The sequence below is a fragment of the Anopheles gambiae genome, chromosome 2 (assembly GCF_943734735.2).
Source record: "Anopheles gambiae chromosome 2, idAnoGambNW_F1_1, whole genome shotgun sequence".
Lineage (NCBI taxonomy): Eukaryota > Metazoa > Arthropoda > Insecta > Diptera > Culicidae > Anopheles > Anopheles gambiae.
Genome location: NC_064601.1, coordinates 47,145,041 through 47,161,667, shown reverse-complemented (window position 1 = coordinate 47,161,667; position 16,627 = coordinate 47,145,041). Strand labels below are relative to the sequence as shown.

The 16,627-nt window shown below is 43.1% G+C and overlaps 1 protein-coding gene across 2 annotated transcripts; it reads left to right on the top strand.

Annotated features, from left to right (window-relative positions):
* The first annotated feature begins 669 nt into the window (after positions 1-669).
* On the top strand, positions 670-16,602 carry LOC1270908 (thyrotropin receptor). Of its 2 annotated transcripts, none has more exons than XM_061645053.1 (10): positions 670-1,984; positions 6,068-7,211; positions 10,752-10,826; positions 11,357-11,422; positions 11,508-11,576; positions 11,667-11,741; positions 11,831-11,948; positions 12,242-12,777; positions 14,440-15,360; positions 15,575-16,602. In XM_061645053.1, exons 2-10 carry the CDS (start codon positions 6,514-6,516, stop codon positions 15,597-15,599), a joined length of 2,583 nt encoding a protein of 860 aa, XP_061501037.1. In that variant the 5' UTR covers positions 670-1,984; positions 6,068-6,513; the 3' UTR covers positions 15,600-16,602. The 2 variants fall into 2 exon arrangements, with proteins under 2 accessions (XP_061501037.1, XP_061501036.1); XM_061645052.1 differs by having other exon boundaries at positions 15,505-16,602.
* Positions 16,603-16,627: the final 25 nt, after the last annotated feature.

The following is a 16,627-nucleotide window of genomic DNA, read 5'->3' as shown; positions in this document are numbered from 1 at the left end:
CAGCATCAGCCGTGAAATCACTTTGATGGTCGATTCTTCTGTGAATTTGTTCCTGATGATTTGATTCCACTTTCGGCGAGGTAAACATGCGTCAATTGGATGTTTACGGGCGATCCATTTCGACCTCGCTCCTCCCGCCCGAATGAAGAAGCAGAATAAAGCGATGTACATTTCAGTTGCAAATGGAGTTGTCTGTTGTTTCTTTTTTCGTTTTTTTTTGGTCTGCAAATTGGCCCAGCACATGCACGAAGCCACATTTAGGTGGGATTTGTTTGGTTCCTTTTGATTCGTGAAATAAATTCGATAGAAAAATCCACAAGTTGAGGTCAGCAATCTACTTGGTCGCCTTAGATCTCATTGTTGCTTAATAGGATTGTGTGTTAATTCGTGAAATTTTTATGAAAAGTCGATTTTCCAACAACGGAGCTAATAAACATATCAAAGATGGGGGGAAGAAAGAAATGAGGAAAAAACCAACCAATGCAATAATAAGAGAGTATTCCAATCTTTCTAGCCAAACATAATAGAAAAAACAGAAGCAAACGCAGTTTCACGATTCATTCCGATTACGATGAACACCAACTGGTGTTCGCACACGTTGGATTCGGGTCTGCTGCCGTTCGTGTTCACTGCCGGGCGATGCTGGCTGCTGGAGCGTTTGCTAGTGTCAGTTTGCTCGTGACTTCGCGCCCGGACGGATTTTCCTGGTGCGCTTTCCGTGCGCACAGCCGCCGCGGTACAGTGCCATTCGTGTCGGACCGTGCGTTGGTCCAAGCCCGCAGTGACGGCACTTGTCTCCGTTGCGACCCCTTTTGTGTTTGCCCTTGATGGTGGCCGGTGTCTGCGGGTATAGAGTTACCAGTGTGGCGCGATAATTGCTCAAAAACCCGGCAGCCCCTCAACTAACCGCGTGAAGGGGGCCAATACCAGTTGGCGAGCTTTTAATTAATGAAGTCATCTATCTGGTGGAAAATCGGGTGTACCCCGAGCCCTATCACTGCGCCACCGCCAGTCTCGGCGGCTCGATTGTTGGGGCTACATCAAAATTAGCTTGACGAAGGGCGGCGGTGGTACTGCTGCTGCTGCTGCTGCTGCATAAGATCAAGTGCGAGAGGAATTATTGTATCTGCAGTTGAGTGTGCGTTTGCAAGGGTTGGGAATGTGTGTGCGCGTGCGAGCTTTTGTAGTGATGTCCAAGGTTTCGTCTTGAGCCCGTCGCAACTGTACACATCGACGATTGGGCTCTCCGTGAGACTTCCCCCGGTTGGATACGGTCTGTTAGACGGTCGCCCAAGAGTGAGACGGTTAGTGCGCGACTGAACGAAATTATCATCCCGATGCTAATTTACCACGCCAACAGAGAGGGTGTTTTTTAAGATAGCTAAAATTGAGTAAGAAAAAAACGGCCACAAATATTTCCTCTGGAGCAGGCTCCGCGGCCAGCAGCTGTTAGATCTACATCTTTATTGTTCTCTCCTCCTCCCCCGGATCGGTGTGTCTGTGGCATTTGTGAGAGTGTGTTTCCACACGCAAAAAAAAAAGAAAACCCCGGACGCAGACGTGTAATGATATACATGCGTGCGTGCAGCTGTGGATATGTGTGTGAGATTTGGTGTATGTGGCTCTGTGCTTAAGCCGTGATAGTGCCCGTGATATCGAGATTTGTGCTGGCGGAACACATTTGTCCTTCGGAAGAGCAAAAAGCAAACACGGTCGCAGACTGGTCGACTCGCTTGTTTGCACGATATCGTGCGATCATGATCTAATTTAAGGTTGCAAATCGTCTGCCGAAGGTAGAGCAGAAGCGGAGAGCACGATAACCACTTGACAGGGAAACGAAGCTACAAAAAAAAAGGTAATAGAAACTCTAGGCAAGTGTGTGCTATTTGCAGGGTTCGGAACACTTTCTGGAGTGCCAGTGCCAACCATAACGTCCTGGACAGTCGCGATCCGATGGAAACCCTGCGCGAACGGGTCTGGTCAGGTAAGTGGACGACACGGTTGTAATGCCAAATGAAGTGTTTGCTTAATTCGTTGGCTTCAAATTCGAAAGTCTGCTCGTTAAGAACATTCCTACTGTATCTGATTGTAAGATGCATAAACGTATAATCTTGTTTGTTGTTGGTGGGAGGTGAACACAAAGCACGCTAGACGTTACACTGGGCACAGCGTTGTAATGGAGCACATCGTCACGGTATCCGTATGTGGTGCGCTCTGTAATAATATGCATTGCAAATAAAATTACAAAACTGTAAAAAATGTAAAAGACGGGAACAGCCAAGCCGGATAATGCCATGCAAAATCCTCGAAACGTATGAGCAAATTTGATGAAGCGGTTGAGAATAAAATGCAATCAGCTGCAGAGGAAGCAATGCTGGTCCGACTTAAACCTTGAGTTGATTATTTCCATTGGTGCTGCACGTTTTTGAGAGACCGGATTCAGGCTCTACCATTGTGGCATACCAATTCGTTGATGTTGGCGTTCTTCAAATACTAGTGCGAAACTGCATTACATCTTACCACTCCAACAAAGTCGCTTCATTATTTTGTGACTGAATATTTTCCATGTTCTATGCCAATGTATGCAAATGCTTGGGAACCTAGGGAGATGGGACGAACAGGCACGCATACACATTTTTCATCGGAACCAAGAGCACCAAGAGCGATGCAAGGGTAACATAAAGTTGGCAAATTCATTTAAACCTTCAACGAAGTAATCAGTTCTCTCATGAGCTTGATTTTTTTTTTTTGTAATGTATTAAAAAAAAGGTAATTTTATTTGTTTCCCTGAATTCCATGCATGATACACTATACACGGGTTCGCTTTTCCGCAATCCGAACATATTTTACAGTTTCCTGTTAAAAATAGAATATTAATTACAAACCTGCAAAAGCAATGGAGATGAACTTTGCTTAATACGCATCAATAGCATTCGATATAGCTTATTCGAGAGTGAAACATTTGACATTGGTTCAAACAAACTTGCATAACCACTTAAAAATATCCGTTTTGAAGTTTACAGCATTGACACATGTTTCTGTCGATCGGTTTTCATCACAATAGAAAATTAATTGTGTTCCGTGGCGAAATCGAATTGGTTTTAGTGGTTGACATTTAACATGATGATTGCCAGCCTTTTGATGTTTGCAGGTTTCCAACAATTAATATGTAGATTGAAATGAAGTCGTACAGTGGCCCAAGCCGCACACATTTATACGAACACGAGTTCGTAGCATTTGCAGGATTAATTTGTTTGGACAGTTTGCGAAAGACCGTTTTAATGTGTTTTTAAATATGATTGTAATTAAAACCATGCTATTCGCGGTCTTGGCCTGCTTTAGGAGTGTCCGAAACCGCTCGCGGTGTCGCGCCTTCGTCTGTCAGTCCGTTATCCCGGCATTAATGACGGACGCCTCTACGCCATCTTGCAACCTCAGTTTGGGCCTACCACGCCTCCTCGAGGATCTGTCTTGTAAACGACTTAAAAAGACTTTACGGGCTGGGTCATCCGTTTCCATGCGTACAACATGGCCAGTCCACCTGGTGAGCTTGAGCTGCTGTACCCAAAACAAAAATGCTGTCAAATCAGTCTTCTGTGAGGCACTTTGGTGCAGCATTATTATTATTACATTATTTTACATTTTTATTACAAACTGACCACTTCCTTTCTCTCCAGAGGGTGAAAAATAAGATAATATCATGCAGCTAAAATTACTCAAAGCGAGTGGGCGCTTCAAAAGGATTACGATGAATTGCGTCTGGCGAGCGCGAGCGAAATCCAACGCCTCGAGGGTTGTTGTAGCTCCATTTCCGAGATGGAGTTGAAATAAAATATTGCAATTAGTACACTCGGACAACGGATAGCTTGACTCCACCTTGCCAATAACAGTTGTTCAACAAAATTTTAATTTATGAGCAATATGACCAGTGCGTATTTGGATTTATATTAAAGCACCGCTAAGCTCCCACGAGAAAATGCAAATGAGATTGCCATTGACTGCGCCTTCGTGTCTTACCTTAGCGCAAACGATACGATTCGAATGGGTGTTACTATTATTTAGACACTGTGCGTTTCAAAATCTACTTTGCCGGCAAAGTTACCGCGAGACAGACAGACGATGACAGACGTTCGGTACAGTATGGTCGGCGCTATCTGCCGCGCAATAAAACCTGAACGAAAGGCGTACTTCCCTGACGTGCCCGGGTGGTCGCCTGGGCGTCGGCCGAAAATAATTGCACCGCATAGACGCACGAACCTATCGCATGCCATTGAACCGTGCCGTCGATAAGAAACATTTATTGAAGAAAGATGCTGGTCGGTCGTCATGCTTTTGTGATGCGAACGCTTCATCGGCCCTTTAAGGTAACTGGGGCATTGCGGGTATGGCAAACTATTGCGTCGATACTACGGAGGGGCAGTAAAATTTATGAGCTCTGACCATCACCACCGACTCGGTAACCTCTGGCACGTGCCTAAGGCAAGGAGTGTAAAAGAAGAAAAACAGTATTTTACAAGAAGTAAAAAAATGCTTCCTTCGTTTCTGTGTATTTTTGATATCCACTTCCCGGTAGAAGTGTTTTATAAAGGGGTTAAAAATATGCCGATAAAGGGCCGACACAGTAACGAACATATTTTCTGTGCTACATTATCTCCTCTTCAAACCCTCTGGGATTGAGAAAAAAGTGTTTGGACTATTTTATGAACCCTCGAAAAATGGAGCCTTCGGCTTGAATATGCTCGTCGGTTTGGGGGCGTTAATGAGATTTATACCTCATTGTGCAACCACTCAAAAGGCTCATGTTTCACCAGAATCAAGAATCTATGTTTATTCATAATATTTAAAAAAAAGTATCCACGATGCCAAACGTGCACAACGTGCGTAAAGAATCAAGTTTTCCATAAACTTCTGAGAACAACTTTCCCTTGGAACTGGAGGATTTGCTTGTACGACTAAGCTCATGTTGTTACTACTCTCAAGCACTGTAATTAATAACGATACAAGTACAATCATTAGCTTGACGTAAGAGGTAAGGAATCGGCGACGATGAACTTCAACAAGTTAATGATTTCGGTGAACATTCTTACACACTTACATTCAGTGCAACTTTTACCTAAAAGCGATCATGTTTTGTGAGATGTACATGAAAGTAGCAAACGAAAGTTGACTACAATCTATGCATTCTTGGAACAACATTGTTTGATGTAGCTATAAAACACTGACCCGCCGGGGCCATGTTTACTCAATTGTAGTTAGTCAACCTTTTGTTCGTGGTTGGGCTCGAACAAAGGATAACTACAGCACAGTTATTGTTAGCGGTCATGGTGTTGATTTAGTAGAAAAACCCTCCCATCCTGTGCCAACGAACCCCCGGGGGATACTACCTTAGCTAATTAAAGTAATGTACTTATTGTGGACCGTCGTAAAATTTCCTTATGTTATGAACCGAAGCTATGCATGAATAGTTAATGCTCTTTATTTGTTGCGTTACTTATTCTCAGACAATAAATGCCAGCAGAGGTGGTACGGTGCGATCAACTGGAAAGGTTTGCCATTGAAGATGGGCAAGATGGGCATGTATAAACCCTCATCAAGTTCCCTTCTTTATTGAATCCCGATCCCGAAAATACAAGATCCTAAAAACACAATAATTCAACGGAAAGTAAAAAAAAAACGAATCACCCAAGAAAAGGAGAAACGGGTTTTCGGTAAAAGTAAGCTAGAGCTTTATTGAAATTCTTTTCCGCTTTTTTTTTTCTTTCTCTCGCAACATTGAAGCTTGAACGACTTGATCTCATTAAATTGAGGGAAACCTTCCCGAGATTGATTAAGCGGCGGGCAAAAGGGAACTAATCTTTCTTTTATCCGTTTAATTTCTTGGTGGAATGTTGGTTCACTGTTGCAGCAACAAACACTTATCAATAATTGAGTTGGGGCTTTTGGGGAGAAGCGAACGGAGTTGAAACGAACCTAGCAAGAAGTTCAAGGTCGCACCGCAAATATTTAAATAATGAATTTCCATTTCTATTCGCATTCTTTTCTATTTTCCACCCACAATTCTTCACAGGTATCTTCGGTGATTTCGGGTACGGAAGATTCGGTTCGGATTCCTTCCGGTGGTTACCGGTGTAACGCGCCCAAAATATGACAATCACATTCGGCCGCTACTGGCTAGACGGCGTAGACGCACAAACTTTTCGACAGACGGTGGCGGTGGCCGTTCAGCAGGTCGGTGTGTTCGAGAACGAAATCACGTGAGCAGGAGGTGGTAGTAGCAGGGTTTCTCGATCAAGCAAGCCTTGTTCGTCTACAGTGGGCTCACCCGCTCCACTCCGTGTGAACGCAACATACGCAACCCAATAGCCGCAAGCGTCAAAGTGAACTGTGCAAACATATAAAAAAAACGGAGGGAAAACAAAGAGAGAAACCCAAACGTAGCCAAACTTCCGGCAGCTATTTTGAAAACCGGTACGCACCGCCGCGGTGTCCATCGCGAAAGGCGAAAATAAAATAATGACAGTTTGGTGGAACCGCGCCCGGGGCCCGTTTTATCGACCGTGGGTGTGTGTGTGGTTGTGGTGCTCGGTTAGTATCCTGCTGGCAGGAAGTCAACCGATCGCGGTGGTGCTGGCGGCCACGCAAGCAAGCCCTAACAGTGTTGCGGTTACGTCGGTCAACAATGTGATTGCTGCACGGACCGGCAAACCTGCGGTGTCGGGGCTGGAGGTAGGGCTAGATGCCGCCTGGGGCAACACAACGACAACAGCAATGCTGGACGCGAACGGTACCCGCTCTCGGCAGCCGGTACACGAGGATGCACCTGCGGACGGGCTGGAATCTGGCACAGTACCGGTGATTGAACTGAAACGCGGCCAATGCCGGTGCTGGAACTCGACCGAGGAAGCGGCAGGCGAGGTGCAGTGCCGCTGCCTCGGGCAATCGATCGTCCGGGTGCCCCAGAAGCTGACCGGCATGCAGCGCCTCACGCTGGAAAAGGTTGGGATCAAGCGGTTGCGCACGAACGCGCTCACCGTGTACGCGGACACGCTGCAGGATCTGTTTTTCATCTACTTGCGGGAGTTTCATCGCATCGAGCCGGCCGCCTTCGCCCGGCTGCGCCATCTGCGTACACTGTACATTGCTCACGCACCGAAGCTAGAGTTTCTGCCCGCCGACGTGTTTGAAGGCATCTCGACGAGACTGAAAACGCTGTAAGTATTGGTTAAATTGAAGTTTGCAACGTTGGCGTTTCTTATTATTTTAGGCCAAGTCCAAAGACAATATAACAACAGGAAATACATGCTTTCGTTTATAGAAGAACAGAGAAAAAATGGTCGCTCAGACGCTTACAAATAAGATTAATATAGATGTAACAGCATGACAATCTGTTTAAGGTCAAAGCCTGGAACGCTAGCAAAGCTGTGATTGATGGCAATAAAGTTTCTGTTATGTTTTCATCTTATCACAGTGCTGCTTTCACATTAAAGCATTTTTTAGTAGCGAACTGAAATAACACGCTTTCCTCCCGGAGGACGTCTCAGACCATGCAATGGTTTTCGCCGTTCGGACGAAAACATACCTTATAGCTAATTCAGTTTTCGTTTGAAAATTAAATTCCTCCCCAAACTCGGCCGAGCGATCCGTGAGCTTTGATTTTGGCGCGCAGAGATTGATTTTTGGAAGCACGACAGTAGCTACCAACCTTTGCGACCGTAAAGGTGAATGTAGTAGGTAGCAAAGTTTAACTTTTTTAATTTTTCATTCGCTCAAACTTTCAAAACTCATAAGAAGCAAACAGGAAACAGAAAAACACGTTAGACATTACGTTAGTTATAAGGTGAGCTGCCTGCTTTGAGCGACGGTCTCCATGTAAACAGTGAGGCATTTGAAGGAAAATGAGAGAGGAAAAATAGAATACTTTAAGTTCAATCTTTGAACATTAATAGCAGGGTCGTTGTCAAGCCATGATAATTTTTCCGTTTCTGTGCATTTCTTGTAATTTAGTCTTATTTACTTGTGATTAATTATTTAAACAGCTTAAATGTTTCATTTTATGAGTTTAAATTTAACATTCCTGACAAATAAGGCTCTGGTTTTGAATATCATATGTTCTTAAAGTGAACATGAAATATTTCCCATAAATTCCCATCAATGTGTTACATCCCTATTGCACTCGTTTTATTGTTAATGGGTTTCACTATTTTCTCTGATAAATAAATCAAGTTTCTGAGCTTTCTAATTTGCTTGTATTGGAGAAAGTTGGATGGACTTTTTTTAGTGATGTGTCACAAATTGAAGTTAGTTTAAATCATAGTTGATTAAGATAATTTTGTAATTATAGATCCTTGATGTTGATTACACACATTATGTTTTGGACAATTACGGCACAACGGAGCAAAACGGTCATGATAAGCAGTTTTAAGGGTATATCTAGCCAGTTAAATACTTTAAACTACATTTCCAATCCGTAAAATCATAATTCAACACTGTTAAATGTGTGTCGAAGGTACACAAAGCAACCAATGAAAGATGTGTTTTTTTTGCTCATGGTGTTGAGTTTGCTAGAGAACAATACATGAAATTTCAAAACATTGGGGCAATATGCTTGGGTGCGACAGCGACCGGTTTATCAATGCTTATGAACGGTTTATTTTCGTTTCTTTTTATTGATCATTAATTTTTTTGTGTTGGAGAAATTAGTTGTCCCTCTGTCCTGATAAGTGTAAAGGCCGGGCTACATTGATCGTACTCCTGAGTGTAATTTCGATTTTCACTAGCGCACCTGGCGGCGGCTGACCGAAGCATTTTGCCAAACAATTTGAAGTCGCTCCAGAAAATATGTTATTTTTCCATGTTTTTTACCTTAACTGGGCTGGAAAAGCTTTGTAATTGATAGATGAATATGTTGTGCAAGTATTTCAGCCGTTTTCGCATCAAAAAACGGTGAAAAAACAACTTAAATTTTAGATCCGGCAAGACCATTCCCTTGATGACCAAAAAAAGCTTCCACCAGCCGCCGCCAGGTGCGCTAGTGAAAATCGAAATTACACTCAGGAGTACGATCAATGTAGCCCGGCCTTAATGTTTTATCATTCACTCGATCCCGCACCCCCATGTTACATCCTTATACCATAAACAGTGTAATAGTGTCAAGGGTCAACATGATTAAGGATCTTGGGGTATGGCTGGATAGCGGTCTAACCATTTGGACAACAAATTTGCTAGCGCTCTGCATTTTGTAACCCCTTGTTCGTGATTTTTCAGACCCAGTATGCCTAAAATACTTGTATTGTGCAATAGTGAGGGCAACGCTCGAATATTGCTCAGTACTTTGGACCCTCACCGCCAAAGTACACATTGAAGATATCGAGCGGGTCCAACGAGCGTTCCCCAAACCGAAAACTGGAGGTCTTCCTCAATGTCGTCGACGAGGATAGATGTAGGCTTCTGGGTCTTGAGACACTTGAAGCCCATCGTTCCTTGACTCAAGTCTCCTTCATGTCATGTCGGATAAGTAGGAGTACTTGTCGTACTGCTGTTGGTCGTAGTGACCCGCTACTAAGTGCAATGATTGTATTTATTGCTTCTTCCCACCACTTTGATTATTACCTTTCCCTAACATCCTTTGGCAATCACCTAGAATACTAACAATTATTTCTACCCTTTCTTACAATTTTTTGTCTTGATGCTGCCCTTTAAATTTTACAATGTTCTATAAGTCTTACTGGCTTATTACTTTTGTTAAGATAATGAGATCAGATCTAGGTGATAGATTTGCACATAAGAATAAAAGAGCCTTACTGCCAAATATTGAAATAAATCGAAATATGGATGTGAAAAATATTATCTGTTGTATACTGCCAGTTATGCTTTTATACCTTTTTTAAATATTAAAACATGTTCAACTGATTCCAATTATAAATCAGATATTTTGAAAGTGTGCCCTTTACCTTAAACAGGTTGTATGCCACGTCTTGCATTATGAGAATTACGGTGTTTTTTTCAATTGGGCTAAGTCATACACAAAGTGGTCAATGCAAGGCATTGCACTGAATAAAGACAAGTGTATCAGTTTTTATTAGCATGTTTTGCTGCTTCGAAGAAAGTAAGTGCATAAATTAAAAAAAAAATCAAATGTTTTCTATTTCCAACGTGTGTGTGCTGTGCGTTCTGATAAATCGTGTAGAAATACCACATCCTTAACAATATATCACGTAAAACTTCCCCGCATTGTTAAAAATTAGCTTAAAGCTTATTTTTGAAACGGTTAAAATAACATTTAATTAGATGGATTTTGTATTGATTTAGTTAAATGGGCGATCAAATTGTTTGTTGAAATGATTTTGAATTCGCAAAACACAAACTTGTTTCGAACGGTTATACTTTGTCGAATAATGTAACCGATCACAGCTCAACGTTTTACGTTAAATTTAGCAGTAGGCGTTCCGATCCCATCAAACAAATGATGCGGTTATTAAACTTAAGGTCATAATCCGAATATGCTGCCCATTGGTGCCGTAAAAGCATCGACAAACCGAAGGTTAATCAAATTATCGTACTAAAATCAAAATCGTAGTGAGTCTACGTTCTCAACTGTGGCAAAACATATTGCTTGTTTTATAATTTGAATTAGCCTGCGCGATATCACCGAAATCTAAAAACCACTTTACATACTCTTTACCCCGTTTACTGCATGCATTTTCACCACTGCATTTCAATTCCATGATAACGGACTGGCTCTGGGAAACAAGGCGGATTATACACAGTGGACTACTTGCGGTGCCCGACCTGCGCGTTCTCTCCGATCACATAATAATGCATATGGTGTAAGTAGATTGCATGAAGCAAATACCGAGTATAAAATAAACCCTACCCGTTGTTGTTACGCTTCCGTGAGGATCCATAATGCATGCGTTTTGGTTGTGCGCTTCGGTTTGGTTCTAGTGGGTTGCGTTAACGTTAGCGGCCATTCAGCATGTGTTGGAAACCCACATCATCCACCCCACATCATCCACCCCACATCATCCACCCCACATCATGAATCTCGTTCATTTTTTTCCAGTTCTGAGCAAGGTTATCGTCTGCCCTGGCAAACTATTTTTAGACCACTATTTCGATCACCTTTCATCAACTGCTCGACCATCAACATCATCACCATCATCATCATCATCACTACCACCACCATCTTCACTAGCTTCACCGCACTTGTTTATGGATCGGGTAACATAAACTGTTGCCGATGTTACTAACGCTTTCCTCGGAACTAAATCAAACGAGCAACACATTGCTGTACAAGGGTGCGAACGTATGCTGAAACACCGCATGTATTTTATGTATTTATGCTTGCCTCATGCAGTGATTTGGATGGAAATCAAATTCGCGAAATCCACGAGCGATCGATTCAACTGAAGACTGACGAGCTGTAAGTACTGGGAAGACGGTGCGGCGTCTATCGTGAAAACGGAAGCGACTGCCTGATTGACCGATTTGTTTGTTTTTTTTGGCAGAATCCTCGATAATAATGCGCTCACCGAGATTCACGGTTCAGCTTTCCATGGCTCTGAAATAGCAAAACTGTAAGTAGGGTTACTACAGCTGCTTTAAGCTCGTACAGCTCGTATTTGAAAAAAGCAATCTCCCAACACATTTCTTACACCCTTCTACAGAAGCATCAAAATGAACTACAAGCTAAAGGAAATCCACGAAAAAGCGTTTGTGGGCATAAGCAACATAAGAGAGCTGTGAGTGTAATGGATGGGTAGTTAGTGTGAAGCGCAACCGTCAATCATTCTTCATATTCTCTTGTTTTCTTTCGCATGTTTTGCTGCAGCGATCTCTCTGGTACCGCCATCGAGGAGTTGCCCACGGAAGGCTTAGCCGAGCTGGAAGTCCTACGCATTCAGCATACACACTCGTTGAAAACTATTCCCTCAGTGTACAACTTTAAGGTAAGAGCAGTGCTATTTGTGGTAGCATTAAAGTCAAAGATTATCCCAACAGGATATTAGGAAAGAATAACATGTTGGTCTTGCCTTCGCATTGCATAAAAACAAAGTTATCCGTATCAAGAAGCCAAGTGGAATACTTGACTTTTAACATTTTAAGGATTCTTCCAAGGATTTACAAGTCAGCAAACGAACATGTACATGCCAATGTTACTTTGGAAAAGCTCATTCATTATAAAGCAAAAACAAACTAAGCCGTCTCGATGTTTCGTGCACTTTACCTTTGTTCATTGCAGAACTTACGGACCGCCTACCTGACGCATTCATTCCACTGCTGCGCGTTCAAGTTTCCTGCCCGGCACGACCCGGACGCACACGAGCGCAACTTGAAAAAGTTCTACGAAGTGCAGCATCGGTGCATTGCGAACGGTTACTCTACGCCACACTTTAAGCTGGAGGTACCATCCAGCGCCGAAACGCCGCTCGTGCTGGATGCGGATGGAAAGGAAGGGAGTGGCCCAGACCGGACCGATCGGAACCGCCGTTCGGCCGATTTTCGACACTGGTTTCGGTTGACGACGAGCGACGAAACGAACGGACGGTCACCTTGGACTGACACGTTGCAGAAGGGCATCGATCTGTCGGACAAGCGGATGGGTGAGATAGTTGATGACAGCTATCTGCTGCCGATCACGGGTCATCCGGTAGACGATGCGGGCGAACTGGCAATCGGAGGTGGGCTGTACACGGAAAATCCGCTGCTCGGCGAGTTTCACGAAACGGTTGCACAGATTTCGTCGATGGAAGCGCTCTGTGGTAATTTGACGCCAATGTAAGTACCGTGGGTGCAGATGTAAAGTACACACGATGCTGGGTAGTGATTGCATGGAGAGATATTTCATCATGCAATATCGATGTTCTTTGATGACTAAACGGTTGCGTTTTGTTGAGTTGCATTCAACCCAAAATTTTAAAAATAACATTTTTGAATATTTCTGCAGACCGTAGCTCATTCGCAAAATGCATTTGTTGATTCGTTGGGTTATTTTTAACACAGATTAAATCACAAACTGCTATCTTTGTAAGACTTTTAGTCGGAGGTCGATATTGGTTCTGTAGTTCGAGATGTAAGAAGTAAAAGCAGGATACAGAAGAAGGAGAAACATGACCACAATATTGAATCATTTTAAAAGTTCGTGAAAACCTTACTATTCTATAATGCATCAGAAAAATTCACAGTAAGTCAGTACAATAAAAGTGCTACGATTGTTTATCAGGATCTGGGTATACTTGAATGTTTGAGAAGCTTCTAGCCTTCCATTTTCAACATATTTCATCTAATTTTCGAGAGTAAATACATGAAATTTTCAAACATTAAAATAATTGGCTATTTTTCCACACAACGAAAATTTCACATAAAGAACGATAATTATTTTTACATGACTTGTAACCCTTGGCCTTTCTAGAATAATAATTTTAACTTCTAGATAACTTACTTAAAAATTAAATTTCATTTATTTTTTTAAATATTCTATCTTCGTTATGATAATAAGCCTAGCTTATTGATTCAGGCAAATTTGTTGTGTTAAGAAACAACCAATGAATATGGTAAAGGATTATAAAAATTTAAAGGAAAGAAAATATAAAGAATTTACAGAGGAATGGAATTCGAGCAAAAGGAACAGACTGTTGAATTGACGAGGAAAGACAAGCAATGGACCATTTGCACCGAACGTACTAACGTTTTTTGGAGTCCGAAGGGAAAATAGAAGTGAGGTCAAAATTGATGTGTAGTGTAAATGTATTAAAAGTGGTGCAATTTATAGTGGCACAGATGTGTTTCAAAAGATTTAAAATATCAGGAACACATGAAACATTTACCATGAAACACATCCAATTTATGAAAAAATACATATTGTATTGTGACTGCTTCATAGTACCTATAATGGTGGTATGGTTCCTATAGTCGTCATATTGTGTTGATATAGTGGTGGTAGACATGGATACCTCAAAAACAGTGTATAATATTAATGGAACTTAGTGTTCAAGCTGTTTTCGTATGAACAGCAATGATTACTGCCAGAATATTGAATATTTATATTGCGAAAATATTGACAAAAGTACTGTATAACACCTGCCTTCAACCCACATCCGGAGGAGTGTGCTTCAAAGTCGATTTCCACTCAGCCAGATATACGATTTTTTGCCTTGTTTGGTAAATTACTTACAGAAAACTCATTTCTGTTGCTTATTTTATTGAAAACAGTACGACATGTCAAAAATATCCTAGAACGAAATCTAATATGTCCTGATTTACTAATTTTATCACTATAACCACCATAGGAACATGTCTATTCTGAAAATCAGAATAGAAGCATTTAACGTTTGTCATACATAGGCTCATAGGCTATACATAGTCTTTATTTTTTTAATGATTTCCAAAGAAATAAACCAACACTGCACTATTTACTAATATGTTATTTGTTTTCCACAGGATCCTGGATGTACAATGTTACCCGATGCCAGACGCGCTGAACCCGTGCGAGGACGTGATGGGATCGCACTGGCTTCGGGGATCCGTTTGGGTGGTGGTCCTGCTGGCCGTGTTTGGCAACGTGGCCGTAGTGGTCGTGCTGTTCTCTAACCGTAGCGACCTGACCGTCCCAAAGTTTCTGATCTGCAATCTCGCGTTCGCTGATCTGTGCATGGGCCTCTACCTGCTGCTGATTGCCTCGATCGATGCACACTCAATGGGCGAGTACTTCAACTACGCGTTCGATTGGCAATACGGCGTCGGGTGCAAGGTGGCCGGCTTTCTCACCGTGTTCGCCAGCCATCTGTCCATTTTCACGCTCACGATCGTTACGCTCGAGCGCTGGTTTGCGATCACGCACGCGATCTATCTAAACAGGCGTATTAAGCTGTCGGCCGCGATGTACATCATGATCATCGGCTGGGTGTACGCGATCACGATGGCGTCGATGCCGCTGTTCGGCATCAGCAACTACTCGTCCACCTCGATCTGCCTGCCGATGGAGGCACGGGACAGCCTGGACATAGCCTACCTGCTCACGGTGCTGGTGGTGAACGGGTGCGGCTTCGTGGTGATTGTGGTTTGCTACGCCCAAATCTATCTCTCCCTCGGAAAGGAAACGCGCCAGGCAGCACGCTCGGCGCACAGTGGCGAGATGACGGTGGCCAAAAAGATGGCGCTGCTGGTGTTTACGAACTTTGCCTGCTGGGCACCGATTGCGTTCTTTGGTCTGACGGCCATCGCCGGCTACCCGTTGATCGGTGTCAGCAAGTCGAAGATACTGCTGGTGTTTTTCTATCCCCTGAACTCGTGTGCCAACCCGTACCTATACGCCATACTGACCGTCCAGTATCGGAAGGATCTGTTTTCGCTGCTTGCAAAGTGAGTGTTAACCAGCGTAGCAAACAAGCTTTTGCCAACCCCTGCTCCACAGTAATGTCCTATCTTTTTTCTTTATTTTCCCTCCCTGCCTGGCTTCCTTTCCTTTCAACACCTTTGCACACGCACTCGCACACACACACACAGCTATGGTCTCTGCACGCAACGGGCGCAACAGTACAAAATGACCTATTCGATGCCCACCAACACATTCCAGGTTGCACCGGCGCGAGGTTCCGTGAACTACAACAGCAGCAACAACGGAACGATCACGTCGGCGGCCGGTATGGCAGCCCTTGCCAGCACCAACACGGACACGATCACCACCACCGTCACGTGTGGCAGCGTGGTACTGAACTCCAATGGCAACCACGGCAATGGGACGGCTACGGGTGACACCAGCGCTAACAGCCCGGCCAACGGGACAAGCGCTGGGCCCGGTGTCGTGGAGGACGAAACGTTTCTTTGAGCCACTGTCCGCATTCGACAGTGATCTTGGCTCACCATTCCCGGTGATTGGATGTGCTTGTGCTCTCTCTTTCTTTCACTTTCCTTGCCACTCTCATTACCTTCACTTTAGTGCTCAACAGTGATGCACAAATTCAACGTTCAGCTGGGACAAGTTGAGTTTGGGCATTCGCGTGCACGGTGGCGCTTCCCCAGCAAAGTAAAGGAGCACCAAAACATTACATGTTACATGTGTCCAGCTGTGTGATTGTGTAAACATGTGTTACGATGTGTAAGCATGCTCTGCAGCAACAATGTGTGTTATACGGAAGTTAGAAACACTTTACAAACGCTTACTAAAAAAATCCAGCATAGGAAAGATAGGACTGATCAGAGTTTTGGGGAAATTATTTTTGTACGAAAGGCTGCTATCAAAAGACATGCTCAGCAAACCAGCAACATGTGAAATATTGAGGAAAATGTACCATACTATCGTTGTGATTCCGGCCGCCATTCATGTAACAAAAAAAAAGGGATACTCATTAGGAGAAAGATTCATTAGTTGTATGAACTCTGAGCTCCACTGTCAAAATCTTCAGATCATTTCATATAGCTTTAAGCTAGTACGTTGAATGTAACAGTATTACCCCTACCTTTTAGCTTTTGTACGTTAAGGCTGTATCTTATCGAGTTATATTTAGCATTACTTTGAGTTTTATAGGTAGATATGCTAAAATAAAGATGAAATGCTGTCCCATTCAGTATATTGAATCAACGATATTGATCTGGGTAGACTAATGGATTTTTTTATTTCCGCAGATTA